The 16,610-nt window shown below is 35.3% G+C and overlaps 1 protein-coding gene across 2 annotated transcripts in view; it reads right to left on the bottom strand.

The window, feature by feature from the left end:
* Pik3cb (phosphatidylinositol-4,5-bisphosphate 3-kinase catalytic subunit beta) overlaps nt 1–16,610 on the bottom strand; it is a 134,636-nt gene that overhangs the window by 55,902 nt on the left and 62,124 nt on the right. For both annotated transcript variants that reach the window (XM_027933684.3, XM_071615609.1), the window contains exons 6-8: nt 13,907–14,086; nt 10,960–11,130; nt 10,040–10,117 (exon numbers count right to left, since the gene is read on the bottom strand). In XM_027933684.3, the coding sequence (XP_027789485.3) occupies nt 10,040–10,117; nt 10,960–11,130; nt 13,907–14,086 (429 nt within the window). The remainder of the gene's footprint in view (nt 1–10,039; nt 10,118–10,959; nt 11,131–13,906; nt 14,087–16,610) is intronic.

Genomic DNA, 16,610 nt, shown 5'->3' with positions numbered 1-16,610 from the left:
TACATCTCCATGAAAGGCAAAAAGAGATGGGTAGGAGCATCATCTACTCACATTATGAATCTCTAAGATAACTAACTCTACACTAGGCTCAGTACATATTTGATCTAAATAGACACAACAAAGTGTCTGCTGCACAATCCTACCCCAAGCCCAGTTTTGAGTAAAATTACAGAATTTCCTGAAGGATTCACGATATATTTCTTTGGCAAGTTCAAATATTAATATTCAGCTAAAGATAAACATCACAGGCTGAGTATGGAAGTTGGACCAAATTAGTTTCTTGTCTCATAGAATGACTTTGTAATTGCATAGTGATTATGATATTTTGTATTTACCTAATGAAAGATATTGTAGGAAACAGATATGTAAAGTTGTTTTACCTACTACAATGATGCTGGCACATCACCCACTGTCTTCCTCAGAAGAATCTGGCTGCATGCAGTGGTGCCGCCTGTAATCCCAGTGGCTCAGGAGGCTGAGACAGGAGAATTACCGAGTTCAAAGCCAGCCTCAGCAAAAGCGAGGCGCTAAGCAACTCAGTGAAACCTTGTCTCTAAATAAAATACAAAATCAGGATGGGGATGTGGCTCAATGGTTGAGTGCCTCTGAATTCAATCCTTGGTGTCCAACAACAACAAAAAAGGATTCACTAAACTCTCAATTTATGGAATCATGAGCTACAAACTCTTGAAGAACTAGGTTTTTTAAATCTTATTGCAATCTAAATATTATAACTGATCAAGTTTTCCCTTTGCTTTGTCCACTACTAGAATACCAAGCAGAGGTCCAAATATGGAGCCCACATCAAGTAATTAATAAGATCAAGAAGGATCTTATTACATACATACCTACTAGGAAAATTGCTAATAACATTTTTTTATTTGTTGCCAGTTAAATATCCTGACTATTTTTTAAAAATTCAAAACTGTATATTGTATGTTAAAAAAGAGAAAGATGAAGAGTGGGATAGGGAGAGAGTGGGATAGGGAGAGAGAGAGACATCACCTCCAATCACCTGTAAAATGTTATTAAGTAAATCATAAATAAATAAAACACATAAAATATATTTTGCATTTGTTGTATGGAGGTTGAAAAATAGGAATTTCAGGATAAAAATGGTATTTCTTATTCCTAGAGATCTTACAGATGTATGAATTTGTTACCTTGTATATATGGAATTTAAATATAGTAAATTTGAGCTGGGGATGTGGCTCAAGCGGTAGCACGCTCGCCTGGCATGCGTGCGGCCCGGGGTTCGATCCTCAGCACCACATACAAACAAAGTTGTTGTGTCCGCCGAAAACTAAAAAATAAATATTAAAAAATTCTCTCTCTCTCTGTCTCTCTCTCTCTCTTTAAAAAAAAATAAATAAATATAGTAAATTCAGAAAATTACAAATTAAAACAATAAATATTTTTCAAAGTGTGTTGATAAAGACAAGCTATTTCAAATAAATTGTTTAGCATGTTTTGTTGTTTGACAAACTTTGAGAAATAACAAGTATCCACCATATAAGTTCTAAATAAATATTAGCTAATAATATTTGGGGAAAAATAGTTGATATAAGTAGATCAACAAACTTCTGGCAAAATTCAGAGATAGGAAAATAAGGTAGTATTATGGTTAAGCTGTCTATAAAGCTGGGGTGGGGGGGGGCCCTCAAGTACAAAGGGCTAGAAAAGTCCTATACTGTCTGTGAAGAGCCACAGCAAAGAATATAACCTGGTAAAAAATAACAATGAAGAACCAGCAAAACTTGGGTTTAGTAACAATAAATTTACAAAAAAAAAAAAAAAAAACTTGAATATTCTGAAAATTTTACTGGAAAAATAAAATCACTCTTTAAGAGTCAAATTGTGATTTATTGACATCAAGGAATTAAGATTATTTTTGCTTTGGAAATCTCCTAGTAATTCACTAAAAAGATTTGACACATGCTTTAAATTAAATAAGAGTAGAAAAAATGCTCTACATTTACAATGAAATAATGAAAATTTTGTTTTCTGAATTTAGAATCTTCCATGATAATAAGCATTAAAAAGTTTTTGTTTGGGGGCTGGGCTGTAGCCCAGTGGTAAAGGACTTGCCTAGCATGTGCAAGGCCCTGGGTTCTATGCCCAGTATTGGAAAGAAAAAAAAAAAGTTTTTACTTTTGGAAAAAATAACAGGAAAATCTATTCTCCAAACTTGTATCACGTGAAATTTTGTAAAACTATCCTAGCTCCTGATGTCTGGTTCACTTTCAGTCTTCTGAAAAGTTAAGAATTTTAAAGTACCATCATGCTTCATACAGTCATGTGTTTTATTATCCAACTTCAGTAAACTACCAATGAGACAGTTTTTCACAAGCCCTAGAACCTTAGGAGAGCAAGAGAAGTAGGTTTTGTCATGCAAAGGACTTGCCACTGTGCTACAACAGAGAGGTGCCAGCCAACACACAAGCTGAGTTCCTATACTCACCAATTAAAAATGTTCTGTGTTGGGCAACATACGAATTTTTTTCACAACATCAACACCTTAATTTCCTCTTGTTCCTCAATATGGCCAAAATCCACTACATTTTTGCCTTTAGATATTAGACACAAAAAAACATCAGCAGCGTGAATAAGCTGAATTCCCAAGTTTTCATTAAGTATACTTCATAAAGAATAACTTTGCATCCTTAATCACTTGTAAAGGGGGAAAACCATTTCTTCTATACTGATACTTCTGAAACCAAAAGTGTGTTTTTTCCCACACCAACTAATTCTTTGGACACCAACTGGGGTCTGCCCTACAATTCAATTCTGCCACTAATTACTTAGGATTAGTGCAGCCCCACATGTTCCACAGGACTTCCCCCCACTTCACATACCAAAAGCAAGTCCCATCTGGGTGCATAACACACGCCTGTAATCCCAGTGGTTTGGGAGGCTGAGGCAGGAGGATTGGAAGTTCAAAACCAGCCTCAGCAACTTAGTAAGACCCTGTCTCAAAATAAAAAATAAAAAGGACCAGGGATGTGGCACAGTGGTTAAGCATCCCTGGGTTCAATTCCCCAGTACCAAAAAAGAGAGAGAGAGAGAGACCATATGCAAGTCCCAGATCATCATCACTACTTCTGTTCAACTGGTTATCAATTGAGAGATTCCACAACCCCCTCACATTCAATAACGTAGTCTAATGAGTCACAAAACTCAGGGTAAACACAATTGCCAGTTTATAATGAAGTACATTTCAAAGCATAGAAATGAACAGCCAGATGATAAGGTACATAGGGCAAGGACCAGAGGATACTAAGCACAGAAGCTTTTGTTTCCATGGAGTTGGGGTGTTCCCTTCTCTCAGCATATGGATGCATGTATCAACCCAGAAACCCTTCAAACCCCACTGATTATAAGTTCCATTTTAAGTGTGGTCACTGGTGATTAAGATAATCTCTAGTTTTTCTCTCTCTTGACCTGGAAGTCAGGAAGTGGGGATGAAAGTTCTGGTCCTCTATCCATAAGATACTCATCTCTGGTAACCATCGCCTATCTCAAAGGCTATGTTTTTCTTTTTTTTTTCCCCTACCACTATAATCTAACACAAACACACACACACACACGCACACAATATTCCTATTGGCAGGGCATGGTGGTATATACCTATACTCTTAGCAACTAGGGAGGCTGAGGTAGGAGGACCAGCCTGGGCAACTTAGTGAGATACTGTCTCAAAATAAAGCCCTCCCTAGTGTGGACTGGCCTCATTCAACTGGTTGAACACCTGACTAGAACAAAATGGCTGTCCCTCCCCTGAGTAAATGAGAACTTTTCCTATCTGATTGTCTTATAACTGGAACATTGGCTTTTTCCTGGTTCTCGGGCTTTTAGACTGACACTAGAACTAAATCATTAGCTCTCCTGGGTCTTCAGCTTGCTGACTTACTCTGAAGAATTTGAGATGGTGTTGCTCATTTCCATAATCATATAAGCCAATTCCTGTAGTCAATATTAAGAGTACCTAAATTTCATTAGAAGAATAAAAAGTCAACAAATAAATGACCTAACACTACATCTCAAAGCCCTAGAAAAAGAAGAACAAATCAACACCAAAAGCAGTAGAAGACAGGAAATAATTAAAATCAAAGCTGAGACCCAGCCCAGATCGCCCACAGCAGCCCGTGTGGGACCCAGGCTTATAGTAGGCCCAGGTCCACCTCTCCACAAGTTGGACAGATACCTGCCAGAACCTAGCCTCTGGCGTAGGACCCTTCCAAACAGCAAACTACCATGAGAGGTCAAGCCTGGTGGCTTAGATCCACCCATACTGGCCTGTGGGGGGTCCAGGCTCACAGTAGGCCTGGGTCCACCCCTCTGCCAGCAGGCACTGACATATATAGAACATTTCATCCTTCAACAAGAGAATACACTTTCTTTTCAGCAGCACATGGATCCATCTCTAAAACAGACCATATGCTATGCAACAAAGCAACTCTTAGCAAATATAAAAAAGGAGAGATACTACACTGCATTCTATCAGAACATAATGGAATGAAATTATAAATCAATGATAAAATAAGAATTAAAATCCACTCCAACACCTGGAGACTAAATAATATTCCACTGAATGAACAATAGGTAGGAGAACACATCAAGGAAGAGATTAAAACATTCTTAGAGGTAAATGAGAACACAAATACAACATATCAAAATCTCTGGGACACAATGAAAGCAGTTCTAACAGGAAAGTTAATTGCATGGAATTCATTCCTTAAAAGAAGAAAAAGTCAACAAATAAATGACTTAACATTACATCTCAAAGACCTAGAAAAAAAAAAAAAGAACAAATCAACACCAAAACCAGTATAAGACAGGAAATAATTAAAATCAGAGCTGAAATCAATAAAACTGAGATAAAAGAAACAATTGGAAAAAATTGACAGGACAAAAAAATTGGTTCTTTAAAAAAATAATAAAGCCATGCTAACAAAGAAAAAAGAAAACTCAAATCACTAACATACATGATGAAAAAGGAAATATCACAGACACAACAGAAATACAGAAGATAATTAGAAATTATTTTGAAAACTTTTACACCAATAAAATAGAAAAAATTGAAGGCATCGACAAATTTCTAGAGTCATATAATTTGCCCAAAGTGAATCAGGATGATATACACAATTTAAACAGATCAATTTCAAGTGATGAAATAGAAGACACTGTCAAAAGTCTACCAACCAAGAAAAGTTCAGGACCGAATGGATAAACAGCCAAGTTCTAGAAGATCGTTAAAGAAGAACTAATACCAATACTCTTCAATTTATTTCAGGAAATAGAAAAGAGGGTGTACTTCCAAACTCACTCTATGAGGCCAATATCATCCTGATACGAAAACCAGGCAAAGACACATCAAAAAAAGAAAACTTCAGACCAATAATATGTCTAATGAACATAGATGCAAAAATTCTCAATAAAATTCTGGCAAATCGAATACAAAAACATATCAAAAAGATCGTGCATCACGATCAAGTGGGATTCATCCCAGGGATGCACGGTTGGTTCACCATACGGAAATCAATAAATGTAATTCATCTCATCAATAGACTTAAAGATAAGAATCAACTCAACAGACGCAAAAAAAAAAGCATTTGAGAAAATACAGAACCCCTTTATGTTCAAAACACTAGAAAAATTCAGGTTAATAGGAACATGTTTCAACATCATAAAGGCATGCTAAGCCCCAGGCCAACATCATTCTAAATGGAGAAAAATTGAAGGCATTCCTTCTAAAAACTGGAACAAGACACTTCTATTTAACATAGTTCTTGAAACATTGGCCAGAGCAATTAGATGAAAGAAATTAAAGGGATACACATAGAAAAAGAAGAACTCAAATTGGCACTATTTGCTGATGATATGATTCTTTACCTGGAAGACCCTAAAAGTTATACCAGAAAACTTCTAGAACTAGTAAATGAATTCAGCAAAGTAGCAGGATATAAGATCAACACCCATAAATCAAAGGCATTTCTGTATATCAGTGACAAAGCCTCTGAGAAGAAAATGAGGAAAACTACCCCATTCACAATAACCTCAAAAAAAAAAAAAAAGATAATTGGGAATCAACTTAACGAAAGAGGTGAAAGATCTACATAATGAAAATTACAGAACCTAAAGAAAGAAGTCAAAGAAGACCTTAGAAGATGGAAAGATCTACCTTGCTCTTGGATAGTCAGAATTAATATTATCAAGACTTTCAAAGAAGAATTAACATCAATACTCCTCAAAATATTCCATGAAATAGAAAATGAGGGAAGCTTTCCAAATTCATTCTACGAGAATAATATCACCCTGATACCAAAACCAGACAAAGACGCATCAAGGAAAGAAAACTTTAGACCAATATCCCTGATAAACATAGATGCAAAAATTCTCAATAAAATTTTGTATGCAAATTTCATACAAAAACATATTAAAAATATATGCACCACGATCAAGTGGGATTCGTCCCAGGGATGCAGAGTTGGTTCAACATATAGAAATCAATAAACGTAATACATCATATTAATAGACTTAAAAAAAGAATCATATGATTCTCTCAATAGATGACAGAGAAAACATTTGACAAAATACAGCACATCTCCATATTCAAAACACTAGAGAAACTAAGAATAGCAGGAACATACCTCAACATTATAAAACCTGTACATGCTAAACCTAAGGCCAGCATCATTCTAAATGGAGAAAAACTGAAAGCATTCCCACTACAAACTGGAACAAGACAAGGATGTCCTCTTTCACCACTTCTATTCAACATCATCCTTGAAACTCTAGCCAGAGCAATTCAACAAAAGAAAGAAATTAAAGTGATACAAATACGTAAAGAAGAACTCGAACTGTCACTATTTGCTGATGACATGATTCTATATCTAGAAGATCCAAAAAATTCCACCAGAAAACTTCTAGAAATAATAAATGAATTCAGCAAAGTAGCAGGATATAAAATCAAACACATTCCTATACAAAACTACTCCATTCACTATAGCCTCAAAAAAAAAAAAAAACACCTGGGAATCAATCTAACAAAAGAGCTTAAAGACCTCTACAATGAAAACTACAGAACACTAAAGAAAGAAATTGGGGCTGGGGTTGTGGCTGAGAGGAAGAGCACTTACCTGGCGCTTGGAGACATTGGATTCGATCCTCAGCACCACATAAAAAATAATTAATTAATTAAAGGTATTGACAGCTATAACTAAAAAATAAAAAAAAAATTAAAAAGAAAGAAATTGAAGAAAACCTCAGAAGATGGAAAGATCTCCCATGCTCTTGGATAGGCAGGATTAATATTGTCAAACTGGCCATGCTACCAAAAGAGTTATACAGATTTAATGCAATTCCTATTAAAATCCCAATGATATGCTTCAAAGAAATAGAAAAAGTAATCATAAAATTTATTTGGAAAAATAAAAGACCGGGAATAGCTAAAACAATCCTTAGCAAGAAAAGTGAAGCAGGAAGCATCACAATACCAGACCTTAAACTATACTACAGAGCAATAGTAACAAAAATGGCATCGTAAGCACCAAAATAGACTTGTAGACCAATGATACAGAATAGAGGACACAGAGATAAACCCACATAAATACAGTTATGTCATACTAGACAAGGGTATCAAAAACATTCACTGGAGAAAAGATAGCCTATTCAACAAAGGGTGCTAGCAAAACTGGAAATCCATATATAGCAAAATGAAATTAATCCTCTATCTTTCACCCTGCACAAAAATCAACTCAAAGTGGATCAAAGACTTAGGCAATAGAACAGAGACCCTGCACCTAATAGAAGAAAAAATGGGTCCAAATCTTCACCACATCGGCCTAGGATCTGACTTCCTTAACTCCTACAGTGCAAGAAGTAAAATCAAGAATCAATACATGGAATGGATTCCAATTAAAAAGCTTCTTCTCAGCAAAGGAAATAATTAATAACGTGAGGAGAGAGACGACAGTTTGGGAGAAAATCTTTACCATATGCACCTCCGATAAAGCATTAATCTCTAGGATATAGAAATCTTAGAGTAGTTTTGATTTGCATTTCTCTAATTCTAGAGATGTTGAACACTTTTTTATATATTTGTTGGTCAATTGTATTTCTTCTTCTGTGAAGTGTCTGTTCAGTTTCTTAGCCCATTTATTGATTGGGTTATTTGGGGTTTTTTTTTTTTGGTGTTAAGTTTTTTGAGTTCTTTATATATCGTCTCACTCCAATCAGAATGGCAATCATCAAGAACACAGGCAACAATAAATGTTGGTGAGGATATGGGGGAAAAGGTACAGTCATACATTACTAGTGGGACTGCAAATTGGTACAACCACTATGGAAAGCAGTAAGGAGATTCTTCAGAAAATTGGGAATGGAACCACCATTTGACCCAGCTATCCTACTCCTTGTTTTAATCCCAAAGGACTTAAAATCAGCATACTGTAGTGACACAGCCACATCAATGTTTATAGCAGCTCAATTCACAATAGCTAGACTATGGAACCAACCTAGGTGTCCTTCAATAAATGAATGGATAAAGAAAATGTGGCATACATACTCAAGGGAACCTTTCCAAATTCTTTCTATGAGCCTAATATCACCCTGATACCCAAACCAGACAAAGGCACATCAAGGAAAGAAAACTTCAGGCCAATATCCCTGATGAACGTAGATGCTAAAATTCTGGTAAATTGCATACAAAAACATATTAAAAAGATAGTGCTCCACGATCAAGTGTGATTCATCCCAGGGATGCAGAGTTCTCAGCTTTAAAAAAGAGTGAAATTATGGCATTTGCCAGTAAATGGATGGAGTTGGAGAATATCATGCTAAGCAAAATAAGCCAATCCCACAAAACCAGAGGCTGAATGTTTTCTCTAATATGCAGATGTTAATTCACAATAAGGTGAGGGGGGTGGCACTAGGGAAGAATAGCATTACCTTAGATTAGGTAGAGGGAAGGGATGGGAGGGGAGAGGAGGGAATGTGAGGATAGGAAAGAGTAGAATGAAACAAACATTATTACTGTATATATATATATGTGACTAAGACCAATGTGATTGTGCAACATATACACTCAGAAAAATGAGAAATTATATCCCATCTATGTATATTATATCAAAGTGCATAAATGCATTCTTCTGTCATATAACCAAAACAATAAAAAAAATTTAAAAAAAGAAATCTACTCTTTAGCAAATTTCCACCATACAATATTATTAGCTATAGTCCTCATGTTGTACATTAGATGTCTAGAATTATTCATTCAAAATAACTGCATCTTGTTGTAGCCTTTAACCTATCTGTCTCCATTACCCCAATCATCCTCCTTCAGAGAATCTTTAATATCCATGTACAAAAAGCAAGTGACTGGTAATATTTGGCAAGGTGCACCCGAATACCACCAAAAATTTCAAATTAACTGAATCTCTCTTCCTTGGATCACAAAACTGTTCTCTCAAATTTCTTGCCTAACAAAATAAAGAAAACACTTTATCTTTTGAGGCTAAATGCCTTACAAGGTCTTTACTTAAAATTATATGGGGTTGTGCAATAAATCCCCATGTTGTGGTCTTTAATGTAATCATCCATTCTCCACCACCACCCCATCCCCCGGAAATGGTATCATTTTCTCTGTGCTCAGCAAGTTTAAAGAAAGAAAGAAATAAAACTGAGAGAAGAGGCTGAATGCAGCGCTAGGCAAAGATGACAGGACAGTAAGTTTGTGTGTGACCCATAGTTTCAGTTTAAATTTCACTTGCTGAATTCCTGCTATAAAAATAATTTATTCTACATAATGGAAAAATAATGTCAGCCTTTCTAGGAGATCTTCAACTATTCCAAGAATGTTTTAAAACAAACAAACAAACAAAAATACTCAATAGTCTTACAAAAATTGCCATATTCTATCTCATGTAATTGACGGATATAGGTAAAGTTTAAAAATCTGCAATGTGACATTATGGAGCATATGAGTGAGTTATTCAAATAACAGAGCACATGGCAAATTCAAATCTTAAGAAGTACTCACTTTTACAGTTTCTTCTGTGTTAAGTTTATTTCCCTTAACCAAGACAATTTGAAAAGGGTTGTTATTGTCCCACACATGCTGTAAAAGAAGGAAATAAATATAGAGCTATTTTAAAGAAAGAAATTAAGATTCTATGATAATAATCAAGTCATCTAAAAGTTCTCATATCTACTGCCAAAATTATGAAAACAGGGCTCTGAACTTACAACTGAAAATTACATGTATTAAATAAAGCACTGTAATCACTAGCACTTGGTTTTGTGGGCAAATGTTTTACCATGGAACATATTCCACTACTAAGAGATATCACTAAAATAAAAAGCATCAACAAACAATATGAAAAACTTTTGGATAAATTGACCATTTACTTTAATATAGAAATATATCATCAAGGAGCAATTAAATTCAGAATTGTAAAGACTGAGTAACTTATAAAAATGTTAATGATTCAAATGAACCCAAACTTAATATTTATACAAATATGTTCTGGAAAAAAAGTGCCTTTGATGCATATTTAATATTGAAAGTTTTTAATATTAAAAACACAGAAAAATCTCATCAAAAATATTACTTTGGTTAAGTTGATAGAAACTGGTAATACTTCTATTTCTGTGCATCTATCTTTTCTACTAGAATAGTCATATAAGTTCTAGGTTTAACATCCAATCTCTAATTTGATGGCACTTTTTTTTGAGGGGGCACAAAAAATAAATGGTATATTTACATTTATCTGGAGCTTGAGCTAAGAAAATTAACAGCTAGAAAGCTAGTTTTAAGTAACTGGTAATAAGTTTTTCACAAACGTGCATTAGTTTTCACAGAAGGAGAAGTGAGCAAAGGAAATATGTGTGACTTGGCATATAACTTAACAAAAATCACATGCCTTTTGGGGTTACCAAAGGTTCACACATGAAACTTACAGAAATAACTCGTGTTTTCTTTGGTGGTAAGGGAAGAGGAAGGTTAGATGAATTCCGATTTATGGCAGCCTCTATGGCAATCATTTCCTGTTCATACATTTTCTTTATCTTACTGCATTCCACGAGTATAAAATGGGGTAGAGTCCTGTTCATTACACAGTTCCGGATATACTACAACAGCAAGAAAGAGGAAAGTGTGGATTTTCAGACAAATACTTAAAACAGACTAAATTAATTTGAGCTGGGCAAGGTGATGCATGCCTATAATCCCAGCAGATCAGGAGGCCGGGGCAGGAGGATCCAAGTTTGGAGTCAGCCTCACCAACTTAGTGAGATCCTGTCTCAAAATAAAAAATTAAAAGGTCTGGGGATGAAGCTCAGTGCTAAGTACCACTGGGTTCAATGTCTAGTATCCAAAAAAAAAAAAATTAAAAAGAAAGGTAATATTAATTTGAGCATTGTCATACAACAAGCACTGTAAAAGCACATTTTAACTAAACAACTTGATATTAAGAACATGATAATTTAACATCACAACCCCATAAAACAGTTAGCCTTATGATCTTCACAACATTCAACAAGAGAGATTATATCCCTCATTTAATAGCTTAAAGACATGAAACTCAGAAGGGTTAAGTTACAGACCTATTATCTATAAGACCTGGATTTAAATCCACTTATCTAATGTCAATGTGATATTTAAGCCAATCAGCTAGGAAAGGTGAAAACATAATTCACATTTGGCAAATTCACATTTTCCTGTGCATCCCTGAAAGTGGCCCTTTTTCAGCACAAGGTTCTAGGTAAGCATTTTTTGCTGTCTCCCCAGATTTAAAAAAAAAAAAAAAAAAAAACTATTGGTCACTCCAGCCCCCAAAATCTGTCTAATTTCCATGAAAACAGTGGATTCTTCAGAGGCATATAAAAAGGAGGTGATTTTCATATTAACAAAGATTCCTAACAAATAGAAATCCAATGTATTCCTCAACAGAATAAATTTCCTATATAGTTTCAAAGTGTGATTCAATGTATTGTATTCTATTTAGAAAGTTATTTTTTTAATTTATTTTTTAGTTGTAGCTGGACACCAATACCTTTATTTTATTTATTTATTTGTTTATTTTTATATGGTGCTTAGGATGGAACCCAGGGCCTCACCCGTGAGAGGCACGCGCTCTACTGTTGAGCCACAACTCCAGCCCCAGAAAGTTATTTTTAAAATAACTTTAATGGATGCTACTTGAATGACAGCAGAACACAAAGAGAAGTTAGTACTTCTGTGCTGCCCACCAAGCACTTGTCTTCTTCCTCCTTCTCAAGGGTTGAATCACTTATTATCAGAATGTCTCAGCTCCCAAAGCTGTTTACACAAGTTAAAACTGCTCCTAGACCTTCTATCTGCTAAACTACAAAAATTAAGGTCATTCCAGAAACCTAACAAAGTATAAAATTCAGTTGCCTGCTAATAAATCTCAGTAGTCTCAGATGTCATTTTATATTTGGCATGTTTACATCCCCTTGTATAAAACAAAACAACGATATAACAAAAGAACACAATTTAAATCCTGTTACTATTGAAATCTAATTTGGAACTTATTCTATTATTCCTTACATAATAACCATTTTTTAGTCTCCAAATATAATTTCAATGAAAATATCTTTAAGTTCCTTGAAGACAAAGCCAGGAAACAAACCTTGTGGGAAAAGGGACATTGTATTGAACACCTTCTATTTAAATTCCACTTTACTCCAAAAATCATCAGAGGCAGTGTAGTTCTTTGCATAAAGTATGTGCTCAAATAACTCATGACTAAATGAAAATAAATACCTCAAAAATTAAGGAAGGCTTTTTTTAAAGTATTTTTTAAAACTTATTTTGTTTATTTATTTTTATGTGGTGCTGAGGATCAAACACATTGCCTCACACATGCTAGGCAAGTGCTCTACTACTGAGCCACAACCCCAGCCCCAAGGAAGGCTTTTTAGGACCTAATGCGTGCAAAATTCCTACCACAAATGGAAGCAACGAAAAAGGAACAAAGGAGATTATAGACATAAATATTACACACTTAAATTTAGAAGTTTGCCAACTCACAATGAAAAGTTGAAATGTTACTTCACTGCAGTGGGAATATAACTCTTTGCATGTTTAGCATGCATAAGGCCCTGGGTTCAATTCCCAGCACCCCAAAATACTCTATTTAAAAAATAAATATTGGGCTGGGGATGTGGCTCAAGCAGTAGCGCACTCGCCTGGCATGCGTGCGGCCCGGGTTCGATCCTCAGCACCACATACAAACAAAGATGTTGTGTCTGCCGAAAACTAAAAAAATAAATATTAAAAATTCAAACAAAATAAAATAAAATAAAAAATAAATAACAAGTTTTTAGCATTTTCATATAAGTAAGTTTTTATGATTCAACAAGTGACCATTTAATCAACTTTAAAAATATTCCAGCTCCCCTAAAATACTTCACACTTAAACCATATGTTTGTTTATATGAGGAAACAGTAAATAGCTACAATAATTTGTGTTAAGATTTCAGAATGCTGCAGGAAAACAATTATAACAGAACACCAACTGACACAACTGAAAAAAGTAAAATGCAAACACATTTAGATACATATTAATGTGTATATAATTATTAGATTAAAAACATATATCATGGGCTGGAGATGTAGCCAATTGGTAGAGTGCTTGCCTCGCACACACCAGGTCCTGGGTTCAATCCCCAGCCAACCAAAAAAAAAAGAAGAAGAAGAAAGAAAAAGAAAAACATACATTACTACAAAGAATGTGAATATATTAACACTGATAATCTCAGCATAATTTTCTGTAAGTCCCAAAGGTTCCAAGATAGGCACACCTTTTTACAATCAGAAATAAAAGTTAAATACTTACACACACTTTTTTTTTTTTGGTAAACTGACAGTTAACACACGTACCTGGAACTGAATTAGTGGGTGATCACCAAATACATATTCTACTCTCCCACTGACTTGCAACACATAGTCATAGGGGCTAGCTTCATCTTCCTTCCCATGAATAGTCAAACGTTTTTGGATTGCCAATTCATTTATTTTGATGGGATTCATTTCAGGAGATACTTGAAAGCTAAACACATCCTAAAAAAGAGAAGGTAGAACACAAAAGCAGGAAATTTAACATTTGTGTTGAAAAACCACAATTGATAATCATTATGTAATACTGTGCACAAGTGTGCACATTTACATGTGTATCCTTTACAGTATACTATTCCAGTAAATTTTGTTGTATTCTAACTATGTGCCCATGTAAAACTTGCTAAGATTTCTGAATAATTTGCAAGTTGTCTTCCTACATACTTAGTGCCACAGATCCCACAGGTAAGATAAATATTTAACTAAATTTTACCATCCATTGTAACAGAAAACATGGATTTTCCAGTAAACATCATTCTTTAAAAAATTAAAAAACCTATGCCGGCAATGTAACTCTGTATTAGAGCAGCCTGAGTTCAATCACCAGTATTTGTATAACACAAGACCACATTATACACATATACCTACAACTCCCTATTGCTATTTGAGGTATATCCCATCAGAAATACACAGAATAGCATTACTCCATGTAACAGCAGTGTTTAACTTAATATGCCGTGTGTGTCTATTTTTACATGTATATACATGTATAAAAATTGAGGAAATCTGAATAGTGACTAGAACTTAAGGATAGATAGAAGCAAAACAGAACTAACAAAACAAAAAATGGGGAAAAAAGCACATATTGGAAGAATACATTTACAGCTCTATTCTGCTCAGTTCTTGTCTTCCTGCCTGTTCATTCTTTTGAAACAGGGTCTCTCAGTATGCTGCTAGGCTATGCTTCAACTCCTAGCCTCACTTGATTCTTCTGCCTCAGACTCCTAAGATGCTGATACTATAGATGCCTGTGGGAGGCCATCCTCGAACATCCTCCCTGGCTGGGTGAGAGGCTCTTAGACACATCCTGTGTCCAGAGCTTTCCCCACCCTTCTCAGGTCCGAGGGCTTGTCCGTGTGGAGGCGTGTCTGCCACTACCCTGAAGACCCAATCGTTGCACCTGACCGTGGAACACTGCCCCCCTTAATCTTCATTGGATGGGATTTTCCCCAGAATTTTTTGTTCCCCAATATAAGTCCACTCCCTGGCATGTTCTTTCTCTCTCACTAGCCTCTTCAGTAAACCTCGCTACCATAATAGGTGGCTGGAGGCTGGAGCTAGGAGAAGCTGTTCTGGAGCTGGTTTAAAGATAATTAGAGCCTGTCTCTTTAATTCAAACTCCCTGAGGATTTCTTACACGTATTGAACCTTCATTTATGAAGCCTGTGTTGGCCGGGGGCTAAAGGTGCCTGTAACCACACCCAGCTTTTGGAGCACACATAAGTAAAAAAAAATACATACCTTCAAAAAAGAAGAACTTCCATCAATATAAAAAAACACAATCCAATTTTTTAAATAAAAAAGGGGAAACATAATAGAAATTAAAAAATGATTCATAAGTATGTGAAAGAGATTCATCCTCATTAGTTATGCGGGGGACACAATCAAGAAGACAATGAATGTATTATAATACATGCATATAATGAAAACACACAAACACATACAGAGGGCTTCAAAATTTTCCCCAAAGGCCTTTGAAGTTAAATTCATGTATTCTAAAAACATATTAATTAGCCAAGCACGCTGGAAAATGCCTGTAATCCCAGCAGCTCAGGAAGTTGAGACAGGAGGATTTCAAGTTCAAAGTCAGCCTCAGCAACTTAATGAGGCTCTCAGCATAGCAAGACCGTGCCTTCAAAATAAATAAACAAATAAATAAATAGAAAGAAAGAAAGAAAGATAGATGATAGATAGATAGATAGATAGATAGATAGATAGATAGATAGATGTAGGTAGGTAGGTAGATAGACAGATAGATAGATAGATAGATAGATAGATAAATAAATAAATAAATGGGCTGGGGATGTGGCTGAATGGTAAAGTGACCCTGGGTTCAATCCTTGGCACCCCCAAAAAATAATAAAAAAAGATCTATGAACTAGAGTAACTCAGTCAGAATTCAAATGGACTAGTTTTTCCTGTATTTCATTCAAGCAGTTATCAACATCACTTTCAATAACTTTTCATGAAATACTTCCTCTTTAATAAAACTAATTGTAGAGAACAATTAATTTGCATTTTATTATCCAATGTTTACAAATAGCTAAACATCAGAGACAATAAATATATGGGTGGGGACAGATACCTCTGTTTAGCAGGGAGGAGGTGCATTTCATACTTTTACATTATGACACCTTTGGTAATTCAATTGACTACACAGGTGAGAAAACAGTTTCATTTTTCATGCTTCGTTGTTCCTTACATTTCTCCTTATTCTCCTGACACATTATCTGGAATGCTCCCAAATACCATAGTCTCTACCTCTTTAACACACTCTAGCCTTCCCCACACAAAGGACTATTTCAAATTGCAGGTGTCACTCCCTCTAGTGATACAATTATTTCATATCTTTAAGAAGTAGAAAATGAGGGGCTGGGGATGTGGCTCAAGCGGTAGCGCACTCGCCTGGCATGCGTGCGGCCCGGGTTCGATCCTCAGCACCACATACAAACAAAGATGTTGTGTCCGC

This window comes from Marmota flaviventris, chromosome 8 (assembly GCF_047511675.1).
Source record: "Marmota flaviventris isolate mMarFla1 chromosome 8, mMarFla1.hap1, whole genome shotgun sequence".
Taxonomy (NCBI): Eukaryota; Metazoa; Chordata; class Mammalia; order Rodentia; family Sciuridae; genus Marmota; species Marmota flaviventris.
The sequence above is the reverse complement of the archived record's forward strand: the minus strand, read 5'-3'. Positions and strand labels throughout refer to the sequence as shown.